The sequence below is a fragment of the Hordeum vulgare genome, chromosome 1H (genome assembly GCF_904849725.1).
Source record: "Hordeum vulgare subsp. vulgare chromosome 1H, MorexV3_pseudomolecules_assembly, whole genome shotgun sequence".
NCBI lineage: Eukaryota > Viridiplantae > Streptophyta > Magnoliopsida > Poales > Poaceae > Hordeum > Hordeum vulgare.
Genome location: NC_058518.1, coordinates 387,260,275 through 387,282,498, shown reverse-complemented (window position 1 = coordinate 387,282,498; position 22,224 = coordinate 387,260,275). Strand labels below are relative to the sequence as shown.

Below are 22,224 nucleotides of genomic sequence, written 5' to 3'. Positions count from 1 at the left end.
TGTTTTTGTTTCCAAGGCCACATGTTCATCATTGGTTTTTCGGTGCCTCGTGGGACTACACGATATAAATCATCATTTCTCTTCATAAAATTGGCACCACATATTCAACGGTACAAATCTGAGCGGTTCTGGGCTTGGGTGCCGGGACAAGGATGCCACCATTCACATGCTCCCATGCTCCTAATTTTACATTTAAATGGTTCACATTCTTTTGATTATTTCTTGCGAATGTTCATATAAGACAAGTACTCCCTCCATCACAGTTTATAAGGCATGTACGTATATCTAGATTGTCAATTTGATCAACTTAATAAGAGGCCTATATTACAAAAAATATATCATTAAAAACTTTAGATATTCTATTTTCTAATGATATAATTTTTATGTTAAACAATATATTTTATATAAGTTAAATTGATGACCTAGATATACGTGCACGCCTTATAAACTGTGACGGAGGGAGTATCTGACGCCCTTAAAATTACGAAAAGAAACAAAAAGAATCCATATGTGAATAGTGTCGTTTTTTCTCGATATCCATTTTAGCTTGCAAGCTCATCTGATCTCGGTGAATGGTAAATCGAAAAAATACTAAATGAATTCAAAAATATGAGTTCTTTTTTCCATGGAAGATATTTTAGCGTGTGAGGTCCGTGGCAAATTTCAGCGCCTTCGGACATCCTAGAAGCTCTCAGCAAAATAGAAAAATCAGTCCCGAACAATGCTTGAATAGTAAACTTTTTCATATACCCCTGTTTTTTTTGTTTTTTTTTGGCTGAGAACTGCTAAGATGGTCAAATGAGATGAAATTTGACACGGACCTTACCCACTTAAACATCTTTCATGCAAAAAATAAATCAAAATGTGTTGAATTAGTACAGTATTTCTTTTGATTTTATTGTTCATGTGCAGGAGCAGATGAGTTTGACACTATTCATATTGTTCATGTCAGTTGATTTTCCTTGAGTGAATTCTATAAGATATTCACATGAATGCGATGTGGAAAACAACAAAAGAAGTATAGCAGATTCTGTAACTTGCAAATTCAGTCTTGTAAAAGAATCAACGTCACTCCTTTACCAAAAAGAAACAACATCATCACGTAGATCTTTTGATGTGCATCGTTGGGTAAACCCGTGTAAAACCCGCACGCCGTTTTGATGTGCACGCCACAGGGGAGGCACATATCGGCATCAAGCCCATTGCGTACCAGTGCCACATTGTGACGTGATGTGACAGTCTCATGCAAAAAAAAAAAAGTTGTGGTACACCATTAGCACGTCTGTGCTAACTAATCAGTGCCCTTGTACATGTCAAAAATAATAATCAGCGCCTTTATTTGTTCGGACGAAATATAATTGTGTTTAATGACTTCAAGATCATTTTTTTCTCATCTTTTTTCTTTTACGAACCATAGTATTTTGTGTACTGCATGCATTTTATTTTGTATGTTTTGTAACATTGCACGGTACATATATACTTGAGGGTTAAGCGAGGATGGAAAACTAAGCAACTATGTTTCGCATCTTTTTAAGGTGATATCTTTCGCATCCCATTTCCCAGAAGAAGGTGGTAGGGACATGCACAAGGCTCTGTTCCTTTCACCACCACCCCTTGGTGGCTGGTGTCTTGCTGGTGGCACAAGCAGCCCATCCCCAAAGGCCCTCCCGCTCCTCCTCCCATCCCACACCCGTTTGGATGTTTTACAACTCACCCACGCAGGGAGGCCATGTTGGAGGCGTCGCACGTTGATGCTGCTGTCCACCGGGCACTGGCCTTGGCTTTAGCTGCCAAAGCAGAGTGGAGACAACCAACTGGCTTGTACCTGCCTGCAAGCTGCAAGCCAACCAGCCAAGCTGGTGAAAATGGCTGCCCATGCATGGGAAAAGCAAGAGGCATGGCGAAGCAGCTAGCATATGCATATGCGTGGTGTGTGGAAGTGGAAGGGACGGATGGCATTGGGATCGGAGCACATGGACGAGCGGTCTCCTGGTCTGCCTTTCGGAACGCTCTTCTCTTCTCTTCTCTGCAAGGAAAACAATATGCGCTCTCCTCCTTGCGTGGTCTCCTTGGATTTTTGTGGCGGCAAGTGAGGTGAGGCGAGCCCCTATAATTGGGCTGGGGTTTCCTTGGATTCCCATATATAACCAACTAATCGGTCGGGATTGCGCTCGCAGTTGGCCACCTGCAAATTGCAGTGCATGTTTGGTGCGTTTACTACCATGATGACGATGATGATACTACTTGCTTATTTTGATCCTGTCAGCCTGCTGATGATGACTCCTTGTAGATCGGCCTAGGAGCATGGCATGGCGCCGTACCATGTGCGTGCAGCGATCGTGTCGTGCGTGCGTGCCCCCTTGGTTCCGAGGGTCTGGTCCTGGGCGTTTACCCACGGTTGCTTCTGCACTGCACTGCACTGCACTTCCCATCATTCCTCGGGACCCCATTTTAATAAGCTTGTGTCCAAAACCTTGTTTGATCTTCAGGTCAGGCCAGGGGTTTTTATTTACGGAACCCGGCTGCGGTCCCCGTCGGTTGAATACGTATCGCCACTGTACGTGCGCGGCCAATGGACGGACTGTGCGTAACATGGCGTGGAACGCGTGGCCGCCGGTGGGTTGGGTGTGTGCAGGTGCGGCCCGGCTGGCCGAGCGACAGGTCCCTGTGCGGGACGGGCCGATCGGTCGATCGCCGGAGACGAGATCGTCCGTAGGCCCGGCCAAGCAAGGATCGATCATACCGGTGCGTCGTGGTGGATGGCGAGGGCGAACCAGGAACGCGCCGCGGTGCAGAGCACGGAGTCGCCGCGGCGCGCACAGTGGGGCGGCATGTGCCGGTTTGACCATGTGCCCCGCGCGCGGCCTCGCTTCGGCGCCGCTCGCTCCCCATGTGCGCGGCGTCAAGCCACAGTGGAGCACACACTGGCGGGCGTTCTCTCCGACGACGACTGCTTGGGCTTCGGCCCAATAGGCTCGCGCCATGTTTGCGGCGTGGCCGGAGGAGGAGGAGTGGCGCGACGTTTACGTTGATTGATCGACTGACCCGATGGCCGATGCTCCTCTGCTCGGTTCAGTACTTCAGTTCAGTCGTCCTCCTGTGTGTGTGTGTGTTCAGTGTGGCAAACGGTGCCGTTACGAGCAACTAGCACAGCGAGTTTGCCGCAACAGGAGCCAACAGATCGATCGACATGACAAATTAACAATTGGTGTTCTGTAACTGATGGTCTCCACTGATTTGGAATGGGTAATAGGCCAACAAGCAGTTGGAAAAGGGTAAAAAAAAAACTAAGAATAGCAGAGCATTTTGAACTGACGGTAGCTAGGATGTTTCAAGTGTCAGTAACAAGTGCAGCTTCAAGTTTCAAGCACCACTTTGTGACAAGCGCCCTCCAGGGCTGGGAGAGTGGGAGTTACATCCTCCCAGTAAAAACCCCACGGGTTCTCTACTGTACCTTCGCAAGCACACATCCAGAGACAAGTTGTAAAATCTATACACCTTGTTTCAAAACAAATTGTATACACAGGTAAGCCTGAAAGCTAGACAGGAATCAGCTTGCACAAGAGCATGGAGCTCAGAACCCTTCTCACGCATCAACCTATTCCTTTGTAATATTCACAGGAGGCAAAATAGAATTTTCAAGTCTAAACACAGGAAACCTGCCTGCCAAATTAACATGCCATGTCAGGCTGCAGGCGTCCTACGTGTCAACATGTGCAAGTATGGTCTGCATTTCCTCAGTTCTTGCGTATCAAGAATTCGAAGAATGAACAGCCACATCAAACAGTATGCTTACCATTTCTGAATCCTCGACCTTCTCGGATCTTCACACCGTCAAGCACGCCAGCTTTCCTTTCCTCACCTATTCATCCAAAGGAAGAAGAACCTCAGCACATTTCATAATTCATACATGACCTCACGCAAAAATATACTGTAGCACATAGGACAGGAGTGTCGCAACAGACGAATCCATACATCACATAACAAACACACGGTGTCAGAAGTGATATTCGCCTCTCTGGAGCATAATAGCACGCTTTGGTTCGTCGAAGGTAGCAGCACTATGAGCCAATTACCCTGCGACGTAAGGCGCAACTACAACAATGCTACTGACCCATGCTCTGTTACAACAGTACCGGCATGGAGTTATCTAATAGCCATCTTGAATGAGCCTGACAAGATTTCTATTGCAGCAGTAACAAAATCAGGCGATAGCGTTTCTATCTTTAATAAGGCTGACAATGGTGCTTGAGATCCTAAACACAAATCACTCATTTATATACATACATGATTTCCCAAGCTACATATAACCAGGATTGCCATGACAGATAAAAAGCCCCATACACATCACATACAAGGAATGGTAAATGGACAGAGATGTCAGTGCAGAACTTGTTTTTCCTGAACATTTCAGAACTTGGTTTCAGTACAGCCAAAAGGCATAGCAGAGCTTGTGTACACATGCATGTAATCTGACTAAGCACATTAATCTAGAAGCAAAATGAGCCTTAACAGTTGAGCAAACCATCACAAGGAGGAACCAGTTTCAGGCCACAACAGTGCAATACAACTTACATCTATTCTCATAATCACACTCAGGACTAACATGAAATGGCCAAGATGCAAATATGTCAGGCAAGCTAAAACTACAACTTACATCGATGAAGCTGAGCTTAGTTTTGGGCAACGAACTCCTGCTTGCTCATGAATATTGCAACTGGCTCCCCAGGGGAAGGTGGGTTGTTGTTAAGCACAGAAACATGCCGTCCAGCTCTGGCACGAGCAGCTCCATCAGATGCCGACAGCACCTCTGCATGCTCAAGATCCAGCTGCCTTTTGATCAGCTCCAGGTTCTCCTCAAGCACGTTCATTTCACCAAAGGAAAGCTTCAAATTCAAAGCCTGTGGACCGATGGTCCTTGCTTCATCTTTCTTGAACCTGATGAAAGGCATGCAGAGCTTCTGGACTTGTGTGAAGTTTGCTTCATGTTCGATGAAGCAATTCTTCAGCGCTTCCTTAATGTCCTCGTCAGGGGCAAACAAACGTGTTTGGCTATCATAGTTCGACTGAAGCACCCTCAAGCATTGCTCTTTCCATCCATCATAGTGCTCGTTGACATATATGAGACCAACAGTGAGCTTGTTCTCTGCGGATGGAGGCATTGCCGCGCCCTTCTTGGGTTTCTTGGAGCCAGATCCTTGCTTCTGGTGCAGCTTCCTCATCAAAACAATTGAATCCTGTAAATACTTGTTTGCAATTCTTAGAGTAGGATTGGGAGTGTCTGCGATAGGCCATCCAGCCTTTATTGCAAAACCTTCCTTAGGATATTCTGCCACACATGTTCAGCATAGTGTGGACAAATTGGAGTGATGAGCCTCGTCTGAACTTCCATGAACCGCACCAATAAACCACGATTCATGCCTGCCGCTCCACAAGAGAGCCTGTACTCATCTCTAGCCAACTGTAGGTCATAAAACCCAGACTTCAAGGCATCTCTGAACATAAAGGAATTGTAGCTCTTCTCGGTTTCTTTCACAGCAATGTTGATCTCATTGGCAAACACATGGTCAGCGTAAGTAGAGGGAGGACCAGATCGCCGAGAAGATTGAGCAGCTATAACCTCTTCCATCCATGCAATTTCTTTTGTAAGCCTCATGATGGCAGATTTTGCAGTTTCAGTGACAAAATTTGCATCATCCATACCATCACCCGCATCAGCAAGGGCAAACCTGGTGGCGTCTGAAGAGTACTCTTTAATGGTCTGCCCAAGAGTTTGGAAATTCCCTGTGGACTTGGACATTTTCTCAGAGTTAAGCATAAGGTGTCCATTGCAGCGGAAGCCACGAGGCCAATGGTGCTCTGGAAGCAGTGCTGTATGATTGTAAATGCTGAATGTCAGATGGTTCTGGATAAGCTCCTTACCAGAAACTCGAATATCCAAGGGATACCAGTACTCATATTCTTGCTTCATTCATTTTGCTCAACATGGCAGGAGGGATGTCGCTTTTGGGTGCCGGGCCATCACAGAAAACATAATCCCATACCTCATCCGTCATTTGCTCTGGCCTAATAGAAGATCTTCCTTTTCCATAAATGTCACCGTTTTGTAGAAGATGTGAAATCGTGTAATACGCCATGTATAGGGTTGAATCAGAAAGAGATTCTACAAGGAACTGCTCATCCCATGGAATGCGAGTACCTAGGCCGAAAGAACGTGAGCATGCCCACTTGTTCAGCCAGCCCAGTGTATGCTCGAATCCAGTACGAGTTTCAGCTGAAAATGTATTCATGTTCTTCAAACATTTGACCGCCTTCTGCTTCCATTCAACCTCACCATAAGTTATGTACCACTGATCTGTTAGAGCAACGACACACTCATCACCAGATCTTGACATAACCTTTTTCTCGGGCTCACTATACAAAACAGCCAAGCCTTCTTCCAAAAGCTTGTTCTTAATCAGTGGCTTTGCTTCTTCAACCTTTCTGCCATTGTACTCCCCTACAACCATCACTCCTTCTGTGAACCCTTTAAGATATGTCATCCTTTTCGCATCAGCAAGTTTTTCCTTGTCATATTGGCTCGTAATCTTAAGATCAACACACACCTTCTCAGCTGACTTGTCTCCAAATCCAGGAATGTCGATTATAGGTATAATATCAAATGGAAGAACCCACTCGTCTTTGACTCCAAATTTTGCTCTCAATGCCGGCTTTGTGACTAAAGCTTGCAGTGCCATGAAATCGTCTGGCGAATCGCTTGGAACACTAGTCACAATGCCAGTACCTTTATCCGTTAAGATAGTGAGCATGGGAAGCGCATATATGATTTCATTGAAGGAAAGAGGAGACTTTAATGGCAAACCAATCAAATCGTTGCCAGAAAACTCAGCTAAGCAGGTTGGCTTTTCAGGGACCCTGGATAGATTCTGATATGCAAGATTAAGAGCAGACCTTGCGGTCAGAATGAATACATCGGCATCATTGACCTCAAAAGCCCCATAATTGCCATGAGGCAGCACCCAGCAGTTTGTTTGGCCATACATTGTCTCTGGTCTCAATGTAGCTGCTGCCAAATAAACATTTTTTCCTTCCAAGACCTTCAACTTTGGGGGAAAAGGTGGAATCAGCTCCATTTTAATCAGTACATATTCTTGTGGCTGTGCATCTTCACCTGTTGCCCTGTCATGGTCGGCACAAGGTTGGCCATCCAATGGCGAGTAGATTGTGTACCTCTTGTCCTTCACAACTTTGCCCATTTTCTTGAGCTTTCTCATCTGCCATCGAACAAAAGCATCATAGAAAGGATTCATGTCGGTGGCTATGAATGAACGCCTCCAATCACAACCTAGGCCAAAGTCCTTCAGGTCTTTCTCCGCCAACGGAGGGAAGTAGGTCAACCAGTGATAAGGATCTTGAAGTTTGACAATTTCTTCATCTAACAGGCCAAAGCTCTTCATGATCTCCCATTGGAACTTCTGCATGCCAGTTTTTGCAGCAGCCTTAGATTTCTTGCTCTTAAATTTATCTGGGGTAACGGCAGCAGCCTGCTCAACTTCTCTATCATCTGCCACTTCAGCGCTTGAATTATTCTCTGCTTGAGGAAACACTGGAGGGTTTCCATACTGTCATATCTCCCTGGCCAGCTTATCAGCTGAGGCCTTGATTGGCATCCCAGTACAGTGGAAAGCAAATGGCAATAGAACATTCGAGCCACGGAGTCTGTGGTATGCAGCACCAAACTCAAGCTTGGACAAGGAGAACCCATGTCCCAAATGAAGCAATCCATTCATGTAAGGATACGGAAAGTTACCGAAGAATTTTTCACCAGGTCCTGGAGATTTATTGCCCGGCTCAGCATGAAAAACTTTGCTATCCTCCCAACATTTTTGAGCATCTGACTGGATCTTGAGCAAAAGGTCTCTGCGTGCATAACGCTTGCCTACTTCAGGATTTGAGGACATTTTCCTGATTGTTCAACAAAAAACAGGTATCAGAGGGCAAGCTTCTAAATTTTATGCACATTATTCAGGAATAGATTGTACATGTTCAATATAAAAAATTAGCAACAGGGTGCAATATGCTTTGAATTTCTCAGCTTTTCCAACATAAGAAACATGGTAATGCTTAATGAAGTCAATGAGATGAAGCCATTCTTTTTTTTCTTCGAAATGGGGGCAATGCCCCGGCCTCTGCATCGAGTGATGCATACAACCATTTTATTGCAAAACGAAATAGTCTGGAGCAGTACAAAAAAGCGAGATAATTCAAGACACAAAAAAGAGTTACATGGCGCTCAGACCGCCGAAAAACCGACTATATCCCACGGATAGGCTAGACTAAAGTCCAATCCTATTAGCATGCCGCCATCCATATCGGTTGAAGATAACCTGAGCTGTCATCTCCCATCGGACACACCCAGTAACCAAAGGCTCCCTGGTTTCCACAGGAGTGAGTAAGGACCACGTGCGGATCAAGGCGGTAGCCTTGAAGATGACCTGCAAAAAGTTAATGTGATGTAATCTGTTAAAAACTAGATCATTTCTGCAGTTCCATATCGCCCACAACATGGCACAGGTACCAATCCGAATTAGTTTGGCGTAAAGTACATTAACCCCGTTTAGCCACGTCCCAAATAACATGTGAATGCTAGTAGGTGGAGTAATGTTGAAAGAAATCTGTAAGGAGCGCTATAATAATTTAGCCATAGGGCAATCCAGAAAGAGGTGTTTAATCGTCTCATGCGTCTGACAGAAGCTGCATCTTTTATTTCCTTTCCATTGTCTTTTAGCCAAGTTATCCTTAGTTAAAACAACTCCCTTGTGAACAGACCACATGAAGATTTTTATCTTAAGGGGAACCTTGACCTTCCAAATATGCATGGACTTTGGAATAGGCGACGTATCAATAATATGGTCGTACATCGATTTCACTGAGAAAGTACCATTGGTAGTCAGCCTCCAACAAATACTATCTGGGAAATCAGACAGGGAAATATCCATCAGTCTTCTGACTAGATGTAACCAACTGACCCATCTATTTCCGATCAAGGCTCTACGGAATTGAATGTTAAGAGGAGTGTGTCGTAACACTGCAGCAACGGAAGTCTGTTTTCGTTGTGCAATATTATATAGTTGCGGATACTGTAGAGCCAAAGGAAGCGCGCCTAACCAAGTATCTTCCCAGAATCTAGTAATTTCACCATTACCAATGACGAATCTAGTTCTGTTAAAGAAAGCAGCCTTTGTCCTCATTAAACCTTTCCAAAAAGGTGAATCGGCCGGTCACGCAGTGACTTGGGCTAAGGTTTTGGTCCGTAGATACTTGTTCTTTAAAATTTGTACCCACATCCCTTGCGATTCGACAGACAATCTGAATAGCCACTTGCTAAGCAGACATCTGTTCTTGACCTCTAAATTTTCAATCCCCAAACCTCCCTGATCCTTGGGTCTACAAATAATATCCCATCTAGCCAGTCTATATTTAGTCTTGACCTCGTCGCTCTGCCAGAAAAATCTAGATCGAAAGAAATCCAACCTTTTCCGCACCCCAACAGACACTTGGAAAAAGGATAGTAGAAACATTGGCATACTTGTCAACACTGAGTTAACAAGAACCAATCGTCCTCCGTAGGATAATAGCTTGCCCTTTCAGCAGCTTAATTTTTTCTCAAAACGATCTTCGATACATCTCCACTCCTTGATGGTCAACTTTCGGTAATGAATTGGGATTCCTAAATATGAGAACGGTAACGTACCGCCCTGACATCCAAAAAGTTGGTAGTACGTTAGCTGTTCTGCTTGTGCATCCCCAAAGCAGAAAAGCTCACTTTTGTGGAAATTTATCTTCAACCCAGATAGCTGTTCAAATAAGCATAATATGAGTTTCAAGTTTCTGGCCTTTTTGAGATCATGATCCATGAAAAGGATCGTGTCGTCCGCATACTGTAGGATCGAGACTCCCCCATCAACTAGATGAGGTACAAGCCCTCCCACCAAGTCTTTGTCATTTGCCCTCCTTATCATCAGCGCCAACATATCAGCAACAATGTTAAATAAAATAGGTGACATAGGGTCTCCTTGCCTAAGTCCCTTAAGTGTCTGAAAGAAATGACCGACATCATCATTAACTTTAACACCGACACTTCCTTTTTTTATAAAACAATCTACATGTTTGCGCCAAATTTCACCGAACCCTTTCATACGTAGAGTTTGTTGTAGGAAAGACCATTTGACTTTGTCATATGCCTTTTCGAAATCTACCTTAAATAAAACTCCATTGAGTTTCTTGGAGTGTAGCTCATGAAGGACCTCATGCAGTACGACAACCCCTTCAAGGATATTCCTACCAGGCATAAAAGCTGTCTGCGAAGATTGCACGACCGAATGTGCCATCTTAGTTAGCCTATCCGTTCCCACCTTTGTGAAAATTTTAAAGCTAACATTGAGCAGACATATGGGACGGAATTGTTCAATTCTGGAAGCGCCCTCTTTCTTCGGTAATAGCGTAATCGTACCGAAATTTAGATGAAAGAGTTGAAGGTGGCCAGAATACAGATCATTGAACATAGACACAAGATCCGCCTTAATAATATGCCAACATCGTTTATAAAACTCAGCCGGAAACCCGTCTGGACCAGGAGCTTTACCATTTTTCATACCCTGAATTGCCTGAAACACCTCTTTCTCTAGAAATGGTACGGAGAGACTCTCATTGTCGGCCTGTCCAACTTGAGGAATATCCGCAGTCTGATGCTCGTCCATAGACACAAAGCTATGTCCTGGAGCACCAAACAACCGTTTATAATAATTTGTGATATAAAGTTTTAGGTTCTCATGCCCTACTATGGTCCCCTCATCTTGCTCGAGTTGTACGATTCTCTTTTTCCTATGTTTGCCATTTGCAATCAAGTGGAAAAACTTTGTGTTGTTGTCCCCCTGGACAATTGCCCTAACCTTGGCTCTGACAGCCCATTTCATTTCCTCCTCCCTGAGGAGAACACGCACCCTCTGTTCGGCCTCATTTTTTGACAACCTTTCATGCTCATCCAACATGTCGGTCTCAGCCTTCCGATCCAGGGCATCTATAAAGTGAAGCAGTCGGTCTTGCTCATCTTTATACTGTCCGAACACATTCTTAGCCCAACCTCTCAGGAATTGTCTAAGGTGTCGGATTTTGCGTTGCCAGATGTCGACACTAGATGTCCCATCCGTATGTTTGTTCCATTCTCTAGCAATAATATCTAAAAAACCCTCACGGGTGAACCAACTAGCCTCAAAGGAGAAAGCATCTTTTTTTCCTTTGTGAGTGGCATTTCCAGAGTCTAACAATAGTGGAGTATGGTCAGATATAGCCCTCTGCATAGCACAAACCGTGATCAAAGGGAACTTCTGCTCCCAGTCAACACTCGTTAATACTCTATCCAATTTTTCAAAAGTCTGGTTATGTAGAGAATTGGCCCAAGTATATTTTCTACCGGAGAGTTCAATCTCCCGTAGATTCTATAATCGTATTAAACATAAAAGGCCATCTACCATCGAAATTATCATTGCTTTTCTCATCAGCTCTCCCGATGATATTGAAATCCCCACCCACCACAAGTGGTAGATTTTCATCGCAAATTCTAACCAGATCAGCCAAGAAAGCTGGTTTATGCTCCGCTTGAGCGGCACCATAAACCGCTACTAGAGCCCATTGAAACCCATCTTCCTTGTTCCTAATTCTAAATTTTACCGTGAAGTCACCTAATATAACTTCTCGCAGTTGAAGTGTATTGCATCTAACCCCAAGTAAGATCCCTCCAGACCTTCCTCTTGGAGGAAGACAGTGCCATTCAAAATCCACTCCTCCGGAAAGGGAGTTGAGAAAATGTGATGTGAAGTTGTCCCGCCCCGTCTCCATCAACGCGATGAAGTCAAGACTATGCTGTAACGTTGATTCTGCAAGGAACCTAATTTTAGCCAAGTCTCTCAGACCTCTGCTATTCCAAAAAAGTCCTTTCATATTTCATCATAAAAAATTTTAGCAGTCCTGAATCTAGCACTCCTACGAACAGCCGAAACTGGATAAACTCTTCGCCTCTTTGGCTTATCCGAAGCATACTCCTGGTCCATATAACCATGAATATCTTTGGCCGTATCAGTAAGATGCGAATTAGTAATATTGGAATCATCAAACGCTACATGCGACTGGTTAGACTCCTCCTCAGGGACTAAGTTTTGACATAATAAATTTAATCCCCCATAGTTGATATCTCCTTATCATTCATAGGTCGAACCACCGCTAAGTTTCGAATAATATCCAAAGCCCTATCAACTTCTAAGTCTAATAAGTCATTGATGGATTTTGAAACTTGTTGGCTAGTCTCACCCAAAGTCACCCCCACTGCCTTCGCATTATCTAGAATCTCTTGCGGAGTAAAATGAAGAATAGAGTGTTCAGTATTAAAAGTCATACCTATTGAATTTTGAAACTCCTTCATTTTGGCCATATGCATCGCCCGTCCAATCTGCAAGTCATCCACATCTGCTTGAGACTGAACCCGTTGACTAGATCGTCTTTCCAGACCCATCGGTTTGGGAACACCTCCGAATGCTATGACATCATCAACCGAGATCGGTCCAGACTCTGGTGCAACGGCAGTAGGTACTTCGGTTCCCGCCATGGGCGTACCCTCCGTAAAGACATCCACCACGTCGTCGGGCTGAGCAGCAACAAGGGCTGCACCTGCCACTCCTGGCCAGCGCGTCGACAGGAACAACCTGGGCCGCCGCTGGAGCATGCTGAGGTACAGCAGCAACGCAGCCCTCCCCAGCATTAAAAACCTCATGCATGGCCAAATTGGGAATTGTCTCGACAGCTCGTGCGGTAGCCACCGCACCGCCGCAGGCCAGCGCCGCATCCTCAACATGAGTCGGTTCATGTACTGATGCTCCTCCCAAACTTGCAACCGAAGCTGGCAGTTCAAACGCTGGTACAACACCGCATTGCAGACCCTGATGTGCCGACTCCTCGACCCCTGCAGGGGCAGCTGCATGTCCAATTAAGGCTGCTGCTTTGTCCGCAAGCAGCTGCGAACACTGCGACAAATCGGCAACCTGCGGCTGTCCGGTTGGGTGACCGAGCCCATCAGCAGTGCATACCTCCATAAGTCCAGCGCTAGCCGACGTAACAGGTGCACCAAGCACAATAGGAAGCGTCGTCGACGTAGCCTTAGCTCCGACCAGATACTCCTCCAACGACAGCGGTTTCAGCGCAGAGTTAGACTGCACGCTTCCCTTGAAATTGTTGGAAGTCTTCCCCGCAAATCTCGGCAGTCTAGGCGACTCCGCCCAAGAACCAAATTTTGCCGGCGCGGAGGCGGGATCAAAAGCACCAAACCGCAAATCCCTGTGCACAATAGTGTTGTTTGGACCAGTATCATTACCAGGATGAGGCTGGTTTTGCTGTGGAGTAGCAGTGTGTTTAGGGAAATCATTGGAACCTGAGTCTTTTGACCCCTCTGCATTATCTTTGGAACCACTGGCATCATCACCATCAGTCATATGAGTATCTTTATCAGAGTCAGGGACATCAAAAAGTGTAGGACTCTCAATCTCCAATTAGAGGGTGTATCTCATCCCTTCAAAGGTCCAAACAACCTCATCTGGAACTAGTTCAATATCTAGGACACTAACCAGCATCCTGGCAACACCTTTGGCTTTAGCATAAACCATATCCACCTCTTCAGTTTTACCAATAAGCGAGATGAAGCCATTCTGTAACAGAAACATTAAGAAAACTCACCGACAGGGGGCATTCAAACAATTTTTGGCATCTAAATCTAAAATTGAGAAAAGCTCTGCCTAAAATTACGAGCAAGCCCTATGTAAAAGCAGAATAAAGTCAACGTTTTCATGACTGTATATAAGTAGATGGCACGCAAACTATATATCCACACAGTACAGCAGCACGACAAGAACAGTAACAACTGGGGCAAAAAAATCATGACGTGACACCAAACATCTTTTTCCTGCGAACCAGCTCTTATATTGGCTGGCCGCATAACAGAGAGCCTGAACAAGAACACGTAATGTATATAAATTTTTTTTTTGAATTTTCAATGTATATAAACTGCCAATTAAAATATCAAAAGCACACAGTCACGTGCAAATTCGTAAACACAAGTATTCATAATTTCCACATCCTTCAACCTTTATGAAATATGCTGTTCGAATTCCCCCGTGAAAACTTACAGATTTTCAGAAAAATAACAACAGTTCTGAACTAAGCAACAAGAAGTAGACAATCCAAAGACAGATTACTGCATACCCAGTGACAAACTGGCAGCTGACAAGAGCTAAGAATCATTCTCAAATCCCAAGCTCGTGGCTCAAAGAAAAGCAATCATCGCACTAGAAAAGACAGGAATCCATCAATGTGTTTGCCAAAATAAAATTAGCCGGTAAGGACAGTCACAGTTCTCCCATCTGAAGTAAACAAGCATGCCACAAACATGTCCTATTCCAGGTCCACACAAAGTATCAAAGAACCATGTAAAACCAGGCAATGGCACGAACTATTTCGCCTCGATCGTGCTCAAAATAAAGGGGCTGAACTGAAACCCTACAAAGCGAGAGCAGCAGTATGCCATCACCAGTTCATCAAAAAATCAGGCACGAAAAACATCGGAAAGCTAGGCTGGAACACCACGCGCGAGTATAATAGACGGATCCGGCATAACTGTGACAGGACATAGCAGAAACCATGCATAAACAAGCGTGCAGACGAGGAACTTCGTGTCTGAGATCGGGAGAGGAGGAGTCGGGAGGGCGAGAGGGAGGCGCACCTACACGTGACGCTAGCAACCGCCGATCAGAACCGCCGTCCTTCTGCGAGAGGAACGCTCGAGTCGCCGGAGTGGAGAGCTGGTGGTGGTGGAGGCGGTCTCTTTTTTTCGAGGGAGAGCTCGAGGCGGCTTGCCCGAGAAAGAACGACGACTGTTTTTTCAGGGAAACTGAGACCCCGATGAGCGTCATCACGCAGCCGAGTACAACACAATCGGCTCGGCTGTCGCCCTGCGGCCCAATAAAGTCTCGGGCCGCCTCCTCGTAACTTGGGCCGACCCTCATTGAGCAGGCTGACGTGCCGCTGGTCGCTGAAGCGTGGGCCAACCGCTCTGTCACGTGACCTTTCTCCGTGTCCGCGCCTCGTCCTCTCCGCCCCACCACCAGCGAGGAGGAAGTGGCGGCCGCCTGTTGGACGGAATGGCGCAATGGGACGCGCTCGTGGACGCCGCGCTCGGCGAGCTGGCGTCCAAGAGCCTCCTGCGTGCCACGCGCCCCATCTCCCTGGCGCCGCCGCTCGCGCCGCCGGAGACCTTCCCAGGCCCCGGGCCGTGGGACCGCGCCGCCGTCGAGATCCGCCTCGACCGCGCCACCCTCCACCAGTGGCTCGCTGAAGGTCCGCAGCAGCGTCAATATCCCACGCTTGCTCGTAATAATACCCCAGACAATTCCGCTTAATTCCTTTTGCGTGTTGCTTGCTGCCTTCCTTGCTGTGTGACTGTCCCTGTTAGGCTGTTAGCTGTCAGGTTAGGATATGGTTTACTGCCTTGCTGTGTGACTGTGTCCCTGTTAGGCTGTTAGCTGTCAGAACAAGCTGCAGAGTTTGTTCGTGCTCATTGTTTTGCGATCATAGTTAACTTCGAAGATTTACTAGTAGTTGGTTCACTACATGGATTGTTCACGGGCATGTTTGGTTTAGGTGGCGAGGCCAGTGGCCAGGAAGAGGAGCTGGGTGAGAAGCTCATTCTTTTCTCCGGGAATGACTACATGGGACTCAGCTCGCATCCGGCAGTCCGTGAGGCCGCAGCGAAGGTGTGCAAGTTCTGTGCCCGTTGCGATTGTTAGGTCTGTAGAGTACTCTGAATCGAAGAGTCTCTGCTTGAGCTAACGATTGGGTGCGTTTGCTAGGCAGCTCAAGAGTACGGCATGGGCCCTAGAGGCTCCGCGTTGATTTGTGGGTATACTACTTATCACAAGTTGGTGGAGGAATCATTGGCAGAGTTGAAGAAAAAAGAGGTCTAGTGGCATAGAGTTTTGAGTTCAAGTAGCCATTGCTTCACAAGTTTTGCATCCTCACGTTAGAGTTTTTTTTTACAGGATTGCCTTCTCTGCCCCACCGGATTTTCTGCCAATATGGCTGTGATGACTGCTCTGGGAAGTATCAGCTCTCTTTTGGCGGTTGGCAGGAAACCCGCAAAGGACGAGAGAATTGCTATTTTTTCGGATGCTCTGAATCATGCTTCGATCATCGATGGGATTCGCCTTATTGAGCGTCAGCAAGAAGCTGTAGTGTTTGTCTACAAGCACTGTGACATGTCTCATCTTGATTTCCTCCTGTATGTTTTTCACTTCTCAGTCATAATATGATTATTGCATAATATGCCATATGTAACCATGAACTAAGATAGCTACAAATACAATATCATTGTCCATGCAGGTCCAGTTGCTCAATAGAAAAGAAAGTTGTTGTCACAGACAGGCAAGTTTTTTCTCGGATTTAATTTCCTCGCCGAAGAAGTACATTTATGTTTGTGTGAAGTAGTAGAGGCATGCTCGAGGCATGCATAATGTCAGAGCACCCAAATTCAGATGCTCCTTTATTGATACAATGCAGCTTGTTTAGCATGGATGGTGATCTTGCTCCATTACCTGAACTTGTGGAACTACGTAGGAAGTATGGATTTTTATTGGTCATCGATGATGTTAGTAATTTTATCTCCTCTCAGATACATTTTTGCAGAGTTTCTTAGTGATCGATTTTGTTGTGATTTTCCTTGAACAGGCCCATGGAACACTTGTTTGTGGTGATAATGGTGGTGGTGTACCCGAGCTGCTTGAATGTGAGAGTGGAATTGACATAAGTGTTGGCACCTTAAGCAAGGCTGCTGGCTGCCAGGGTGGGTTTGTAGCATGCAGGTAAACAGACTTACAGACACTTAGATCAGGTTGTAGTATGAATGCACACACTTCTGTACATCGCGGTACTGATTTTAGTAAAAAAATTCATATAAAGTGATTTTCAAGGTTCTGGATCATGTCATCTAAGTTAGCTTTGGCAAATTTGCAACACAGTACCTCATGCTTATAATTCAATGAACAGGAGATAACTTGTTATGCACATCTGCAACACTGTATATTTATGGTACTGGACACTAGACTTTGGAACATCAGTACTCCACACTACATGGCTTCCCTACACTTTGGACTTACTATGATATCTTGATAGTTTACTTACTAATAACTAAAATTTTGGAATGTGTTGAGCAGCACCCGATGGAAGAGTTTAATTCAGTCGCGAGGTCGCTCGTTCATTTTTTCTACTGCTTTGCCAGTGCCAGTAGTTGCTTCTGTTCAAGGTAATATTCACAACATACCAACGACGTCACAGAACCCTCTAAAATGAATATCGCAAGCTAGTGGACTGTCATTGTTGTGTTCCATTTATTGAGCCAATCTCCAATATTTATTTTTATCAATATTTCCTCTTACCTTCTATTCATTAGGAAATGCTTAAAATGATGTCTAGTGCTTTCACATTGGTTAGTAAGAATGATAACTGGATACAAGCACTTCAGCTAGTTTAAGAAACTACAGTTATCAGGAACTTGCATTTTTCTGAACGAGAAACTATCACGTTGCTTCAAATATTCGTGCTGTTTTCTGATTCTAGCGGCGCTCCATGTCTCAAGGAAGGAAAGATGGCGGAGATCATTGGTCTGGAGGCATGTGCAGTATTTTGCATCCTTGACTAAACTCAATATAACTAGTCCCATAATTTCCATAGTAGTAGGAAGTGAAGAAGCTGCACTTAGGGCTGGCAGGTTATCTCTTCCTTCCAATTTTATTTAGTGCTAGTCTGGGTCATCTTATGTTCCTAATCATTTCGTTTTTGAACCGCAGGCATATGCTAAGATCTGGATTTCATGTTACACCAATTCGACCACCCACCGTGCCGCCCAACTCATGCAGGTCCCTCCTCCCTCCTGCTTTTTTCGTTTGCAACCCAGTGTCTTGTCATGAGCTTTACCAATCTAGAACGTGCAACCCTGTGTCCAAGTAATTGGACTAGGACTTTATGGTTAAGGGCGTATAGCACAATGTCATAATTAGCAAAATTGCTTGTAGCATGCATATCTCTGTATCTATGGATTCCTGCTCGATTCTAGTGCGGATAAATCACCAATCGACCAAGATTAACTGACCATGAATCTCTTGACAGGCTGCGAATAACTTTGAGTGCTTCTCATTCCTCGGATGACATCAAGAGGCTGGTCAATGCGCTCACTCCCTGGCTATCTGGCAAACATGCCAAACAGAATTTTGTGGAGGGGCATGCTGAGCAGAGCTATGTCGCGGCATCAAAACTTTAAGCAGCATGAACTGAAGCTTGTAGGCGGGGACACTAGATGTGCTGGAATACGTGGGAGAAAACGCTCACGGAGAAATAACTCGGTAGATGTTGATGTGATCATTTGTGTCCATTTCACACGCGACAAAAGTGTTTCCATAATTGGTATATATGGTCTTGTGAGGCATACTACCCTGAAAGATACTATTGATGTAGAGATGGATTTGGGTAATTTCCATATTGAGAGCTTGAGACTGTTCTGTAACCGGAAACATCCTTGATGCCGTGATGTAAGTATAGGCTACCGAATTGCCTGGTAAACAACGGCCTGTTTGGGATGCAGGAATTTCTTGGGAATTTCACATGAAACGGTTTGATTCTCATAACTAGTGGCCTGTTAAGAACACAGGAATAACGTCGGAAGTTCCACAGTAAGGGCTTGTTTGATTTGTAGGATTATGAAAACGTAGGAATAGAAAAAGCGCAGAATGGAATGTCATGCCCAATTAAGCAAAATAAATATCCAAGAGGTTCAAGTGGATGCTAGATTTTCTATGGGATGCAGTGCAAATGATTCTTTAGTAAAAATTCCTACAGATTCAGTCCTACGAATCAAAGGAGCAACATATATAGGAAAACTCTAAAGAATTCTATAATCCTACAAAAATCTTTTGAACCGAAGAGGCCATAGATAGTTGAATTCTGGAAAGGAATGGTAAATAATTCCTGCTATCTCAAACCAGGGCCTGATCGATCGAGCATCTGCTGATCAAACACAAGAAGCATCGGTCAAGCATTTTTGTCAAGTAGTGGGAGGTTTTATGCACGGACAGAGCTGAAAGAAGCATACGTCTATATGAAAAGGAAACGGAAGTAAACACACATTGTTCCATACATATAATTAAGACAAGCACAAAGCACAAACTGGACACACATATGTATATATCGATCGATGGTCTCATCTCTCGAGTATAGTCTGTGGACCAATCAATCGAGTAGTAGTAGGTAGCCAATTAACCGAGTAACCGACTGTGCCATCGCCATGACACATGCATCTTCAAGCTCCAACTTCATGCACACAGTTTCTTAATTGTAGGATGGATCAAGCATTCAGGCTTCGATGAAGGTGGAGTGCCTGGAGCTGGGCACGTAGACCCTGGCCCAGAGGTGCCTGCCCTTGATGATGTACTTGGCCGTCGGCTCGCCCCCGAGCAGCACCGGGATCATGTCCGGGCTCTGCAGCACCACCCTCCCGTACACCGGAAGCTGCCCCGCCGGCGCCCTCTCCACCATCACGTCCTCCACGCACGGCCCGTGCAGCCTGCATCCATCCATGCATCACATGCATGCACCATATACTTATACTATGATACACGTACGTGCGTAGTAACCCCGCCTTGCCAGTTGCCACTGATATACGCTGTAGTACTCCCTATGTAAACTAATAGATCACTAACCGTTCTTATATTAGTATTAGTTTACAGAGGAAGTAGTGGCGAAACTTACGAGTTGAAGAACTCCTTGATGTCGTCCTTGTCGATAGGGTAGCCGCGGGAGAAGGTGATGAAGAGCGAGCGGAACTCCTCTGGAAGGGGGTCGATGATCATTTGGTGTTGCTGGTGATGCTGCTGCGCCACCCGGACCGGTGACCACGGCGGCGCCATCGCGTTCAGCTGGGAGAACCTCGGCGTCATTATCGCGTTCAGGTCGGCGAACCTCGGCGTCGTCGGCGTCGTCGGCGTCTCGGGGACCGGGGTGGGGCCGGCGAACGCGGGAGAGCCGATGGCGCGCGGCACGGAGGCGGTGCTGCTCCTGGGTAAGAAGATGGCGTCGTCGGAGGCGCAGGTGTCGTCGAGGACGACGCGGCAGACGGTCTTGTACAGTAACTTGACGCCGGGCATGATCTTGTCGCGGTGCTCCTCGAAGTAGGTGACGTCGTCGATGGGCCTGTTGAGGAGCGCGTTGGTGCAGGGGAGGAGCGTGCCGGCGCCGGCGAGCTCGCGGCCCGCGAGGCGGGCGAGGCACGCCAGCGCCTCGTCGACGAAGCGCAGCACGACGGGGCCCGGGAGCGCGGACGCGCGGCGCATGAACTTGTCGTGCCCATCGGCCTCGAGCCAAAGCCAGAGCGCGATCACCCACCTCATGTGCTCCCTCTCCTGCCCGAGGTCGCGCACCAGCCGATGGAAGAAGCTGCGCTCCTGTGCGTAGAATATCGCCATCTCAAGCATTCCAGGGCCCATGGCTCGCTCGATCCCTCACCCTCACACAAACACACACGCTCTCTCTATCTCTCGCTCGCTCTCTCGCTCGCGGATGGCAATGGCATGGCGAGGCGGGGTTGATAAAGGCCCGGCTCCGTGCTCTGGCGCGCCGCGCGTGCGCGTGCGTCCACAGAGGTTTGTTGCGCGCCCCGGCTACGAGACAAAGCCAGGGCGCACAAGGGAGAGCACGCAGCACAGGGGCGCACGGCTCGGCGTACACACGGCACCTCTCACATGGAAAGCTCGGCTCGGCATCGGTCGCCTCACCAGCCGGTTGCCGGTGCGCGCGCGGTGATCAGGGGCGAACTGAAGCCCTAATTCCGCGGTGAAGACCAGTAACTCCACTGTGTTTACACGTCCGGTAGCCTCGAGCTCGTCGCGGCTCTCCGGAAAAGGCCTGCGGGTAAGCTGCAGAGGACGTGGAAAGGAGGCCTGCTGTTCTAGAAGCAGGCGAGCACACACCACCATCCGTCCATGGGAGGCGCGCTCCTCGATCTCGGCCGCATATGAATGCATGCATCCAGCTCAGCGCCGAGATGGTCTCTTCTGATGGTGGTTCAACGTGATCCTTTGCTGCTTACCGCGCCTGGTTTCACGCAAAGGTAAAACTGCCAAAAATGGGATAAGCTTCGGTTACCAAAACGACAATGCTAAAGCTCGATGCAGCTGGAAAGGGTTAACCCTAAGAAGTTCGAAATTACATCATCTCCCCCCAGGTCTTCCTCCTCACGCCACGGCTTTGGTGGAGCGGATCTGGTGCGGTGACTCTCTAGGGCTGCAAGAAGGTATAAGCTCACCTCCGGGCTCGGGTTAACTGGACATCTTCCCTAAAAAAAACTACTTCTTTGCTATAGATTTCATAACTAGGACCAGGAAAACTTCTGAATAACACTGTGATTGGACCTGGTCGTCTAGATAGCAAATTCCGAACGGTGAAATCTCTTCACATGATTACCTGGATCTAAGTGAATTTATTTTCTCCGGGGTGGAGAAGAGAAGGGGGGGGGGGGGGGGGGGGGTGTTAGATGAGATGAAGTCACCAATTTGCGAGCGAAACTCTCTTGGTATTGTCGGATGACAACGGATGCAGATCTGACAATTGTCGGCACTAGAAGAAAGGGATATAGGAAGAGAGGAAATAAATGGATTTAGGAAGAGAGGAACTTTCGAATGCGTAGACATAAGGGAAAGAAGTATATGTGTCACCCCCCCCCCCCCCTCCCGGTTGCCGATGAATCACCGGACATAGTAAGGGTTTTATATATAGAAGAATAAATCACGTCTTTTGTGCCGTATCCGCAAATATTTTCCATAACTACATCAAACAAAATCTAGATATGTAAAAAGAGTAAGTTACCAACCTTCGCTGCTAAATTAGAGAAGGCTTCACTTCACTCCTCACCGTCAACCTGCGAGTGAGGGGATCCATGGCGAGTTTTCCATGTGAAGCTAAGAGCAGAGGAGGTCCGCTAGGGAAGAGTAGAGGAGATGGAGCGAGAAACTTGCTTTATATAGCCCCGGGGACGGAGAATTCGAGGCGGAAGGGATCAATACATGTAACCTATGTTCGCTC

General features: G+C 46.5%; 3 protein-coding genes and 1 pseudogene across 5 annotated transcripts; 1 reads left to right on the top strand and 3 right to left on the bottom strand.

Moving 5' to 3' along the window:
* Window positions 1-3,484: 3,484 nt before the first annotated feature.
* Window positions 3,485-8,428, bottom strand: LOC123439473 (annotated as a pseudogene).
* LOC123439514 lies at window positions 8,198-15,090 on the bottom strand. Its single transcript, XM_045116226.1, has 3 exons — window positions 14,825-15,090; window positions 12,454-13,754; window positions 8,198-8,495 (listed from the first exon to the last, which is right to left on the bottom strand). Exon 2 carries the CDS (start codon window positions 13,539-13,541, stop codon window positions 12,603-12,605), a length of 939 nt encoding a protein of 312 aa, XP_044972161.1. The 5' UTR covers window positions 13,542-13,754; window positions 14,825-15,090; the 3' UTR covers window positions 8,198-8,495; window positions 12,454-12,602.
* Window positions 15,091-15,183: 93 nt separating this feature from the next.
* Window positions 15,184-18,711, top strand: LOC123439484 (8-amino-7-oxononanoate synthase). Of its 3 annotated transcripts, XM_045116198.1 has the most exons (11): window positions 15,184-15,438; window positions 15,742-15,854; window positions 15,951-16,058; window positions 16,140-16,378; window positions 16,480-16,521; window positions 16,657-16,744; window positions 16,825-16,958; window positions 17,310-17,398; window positions 17,713-17,863; window positions 17,943-18,011; window positions 18,262-18,711. In XM_045116198.1, the coding sequence occupies exons 1-11, from the start codon at window positions 15,243-15,245 to the stop codon at window positions 18,410-18,412; spliced, it is 1,380 nt and encodes a 459-aa protein (XP_044972133.1). In that variant the 5' UTR covers window positions 15,184-15,242; the 3' UTR covers window positions 18,413-18,711. The 3 variants fall into 3 exon arrangements, 2 of the variants coding, with proteins under 2 accessions (XP_044972133.1, XP_044972141.1); XM_045116206.1 differs by lacking the exon at window positions 17,310-17,398 and having other exon boundaries at window positions 17,732-17,863; XR_006630104.1 differs by lacking the exon at window positions 18,262-18,711 and having other exon boundaries at window positions 17,732-17,863.
* Window positions 18,712-19,226: 515 nt separating this feature from the next.
* Window positions 19,227-22,149, bottom strand: LOC123439503. Its single transcript, XM_045116221.1, has 3 exons — window positions 22,013-22,149; window positions 19,897-21,259; window positions 19,227-19,711 (listed from the first exon to the last, which is right to left on the bottom strand). Exons 2-3 carry the CDS (start codon window positions 20,628-20,630, stop codon window positions 19,501-19,503), a joined length of 945 nt encoding a protein of 314 aa, XP_044972156.1. The 5' UTR covers window positions 20,631-21,259; window positions 22,013-22,149; the 3' UTR covers window positions 19,227-19,500.
* Between the last annotated feature and the right edge of the window lie 75 nt (window positions 22,150-22,224).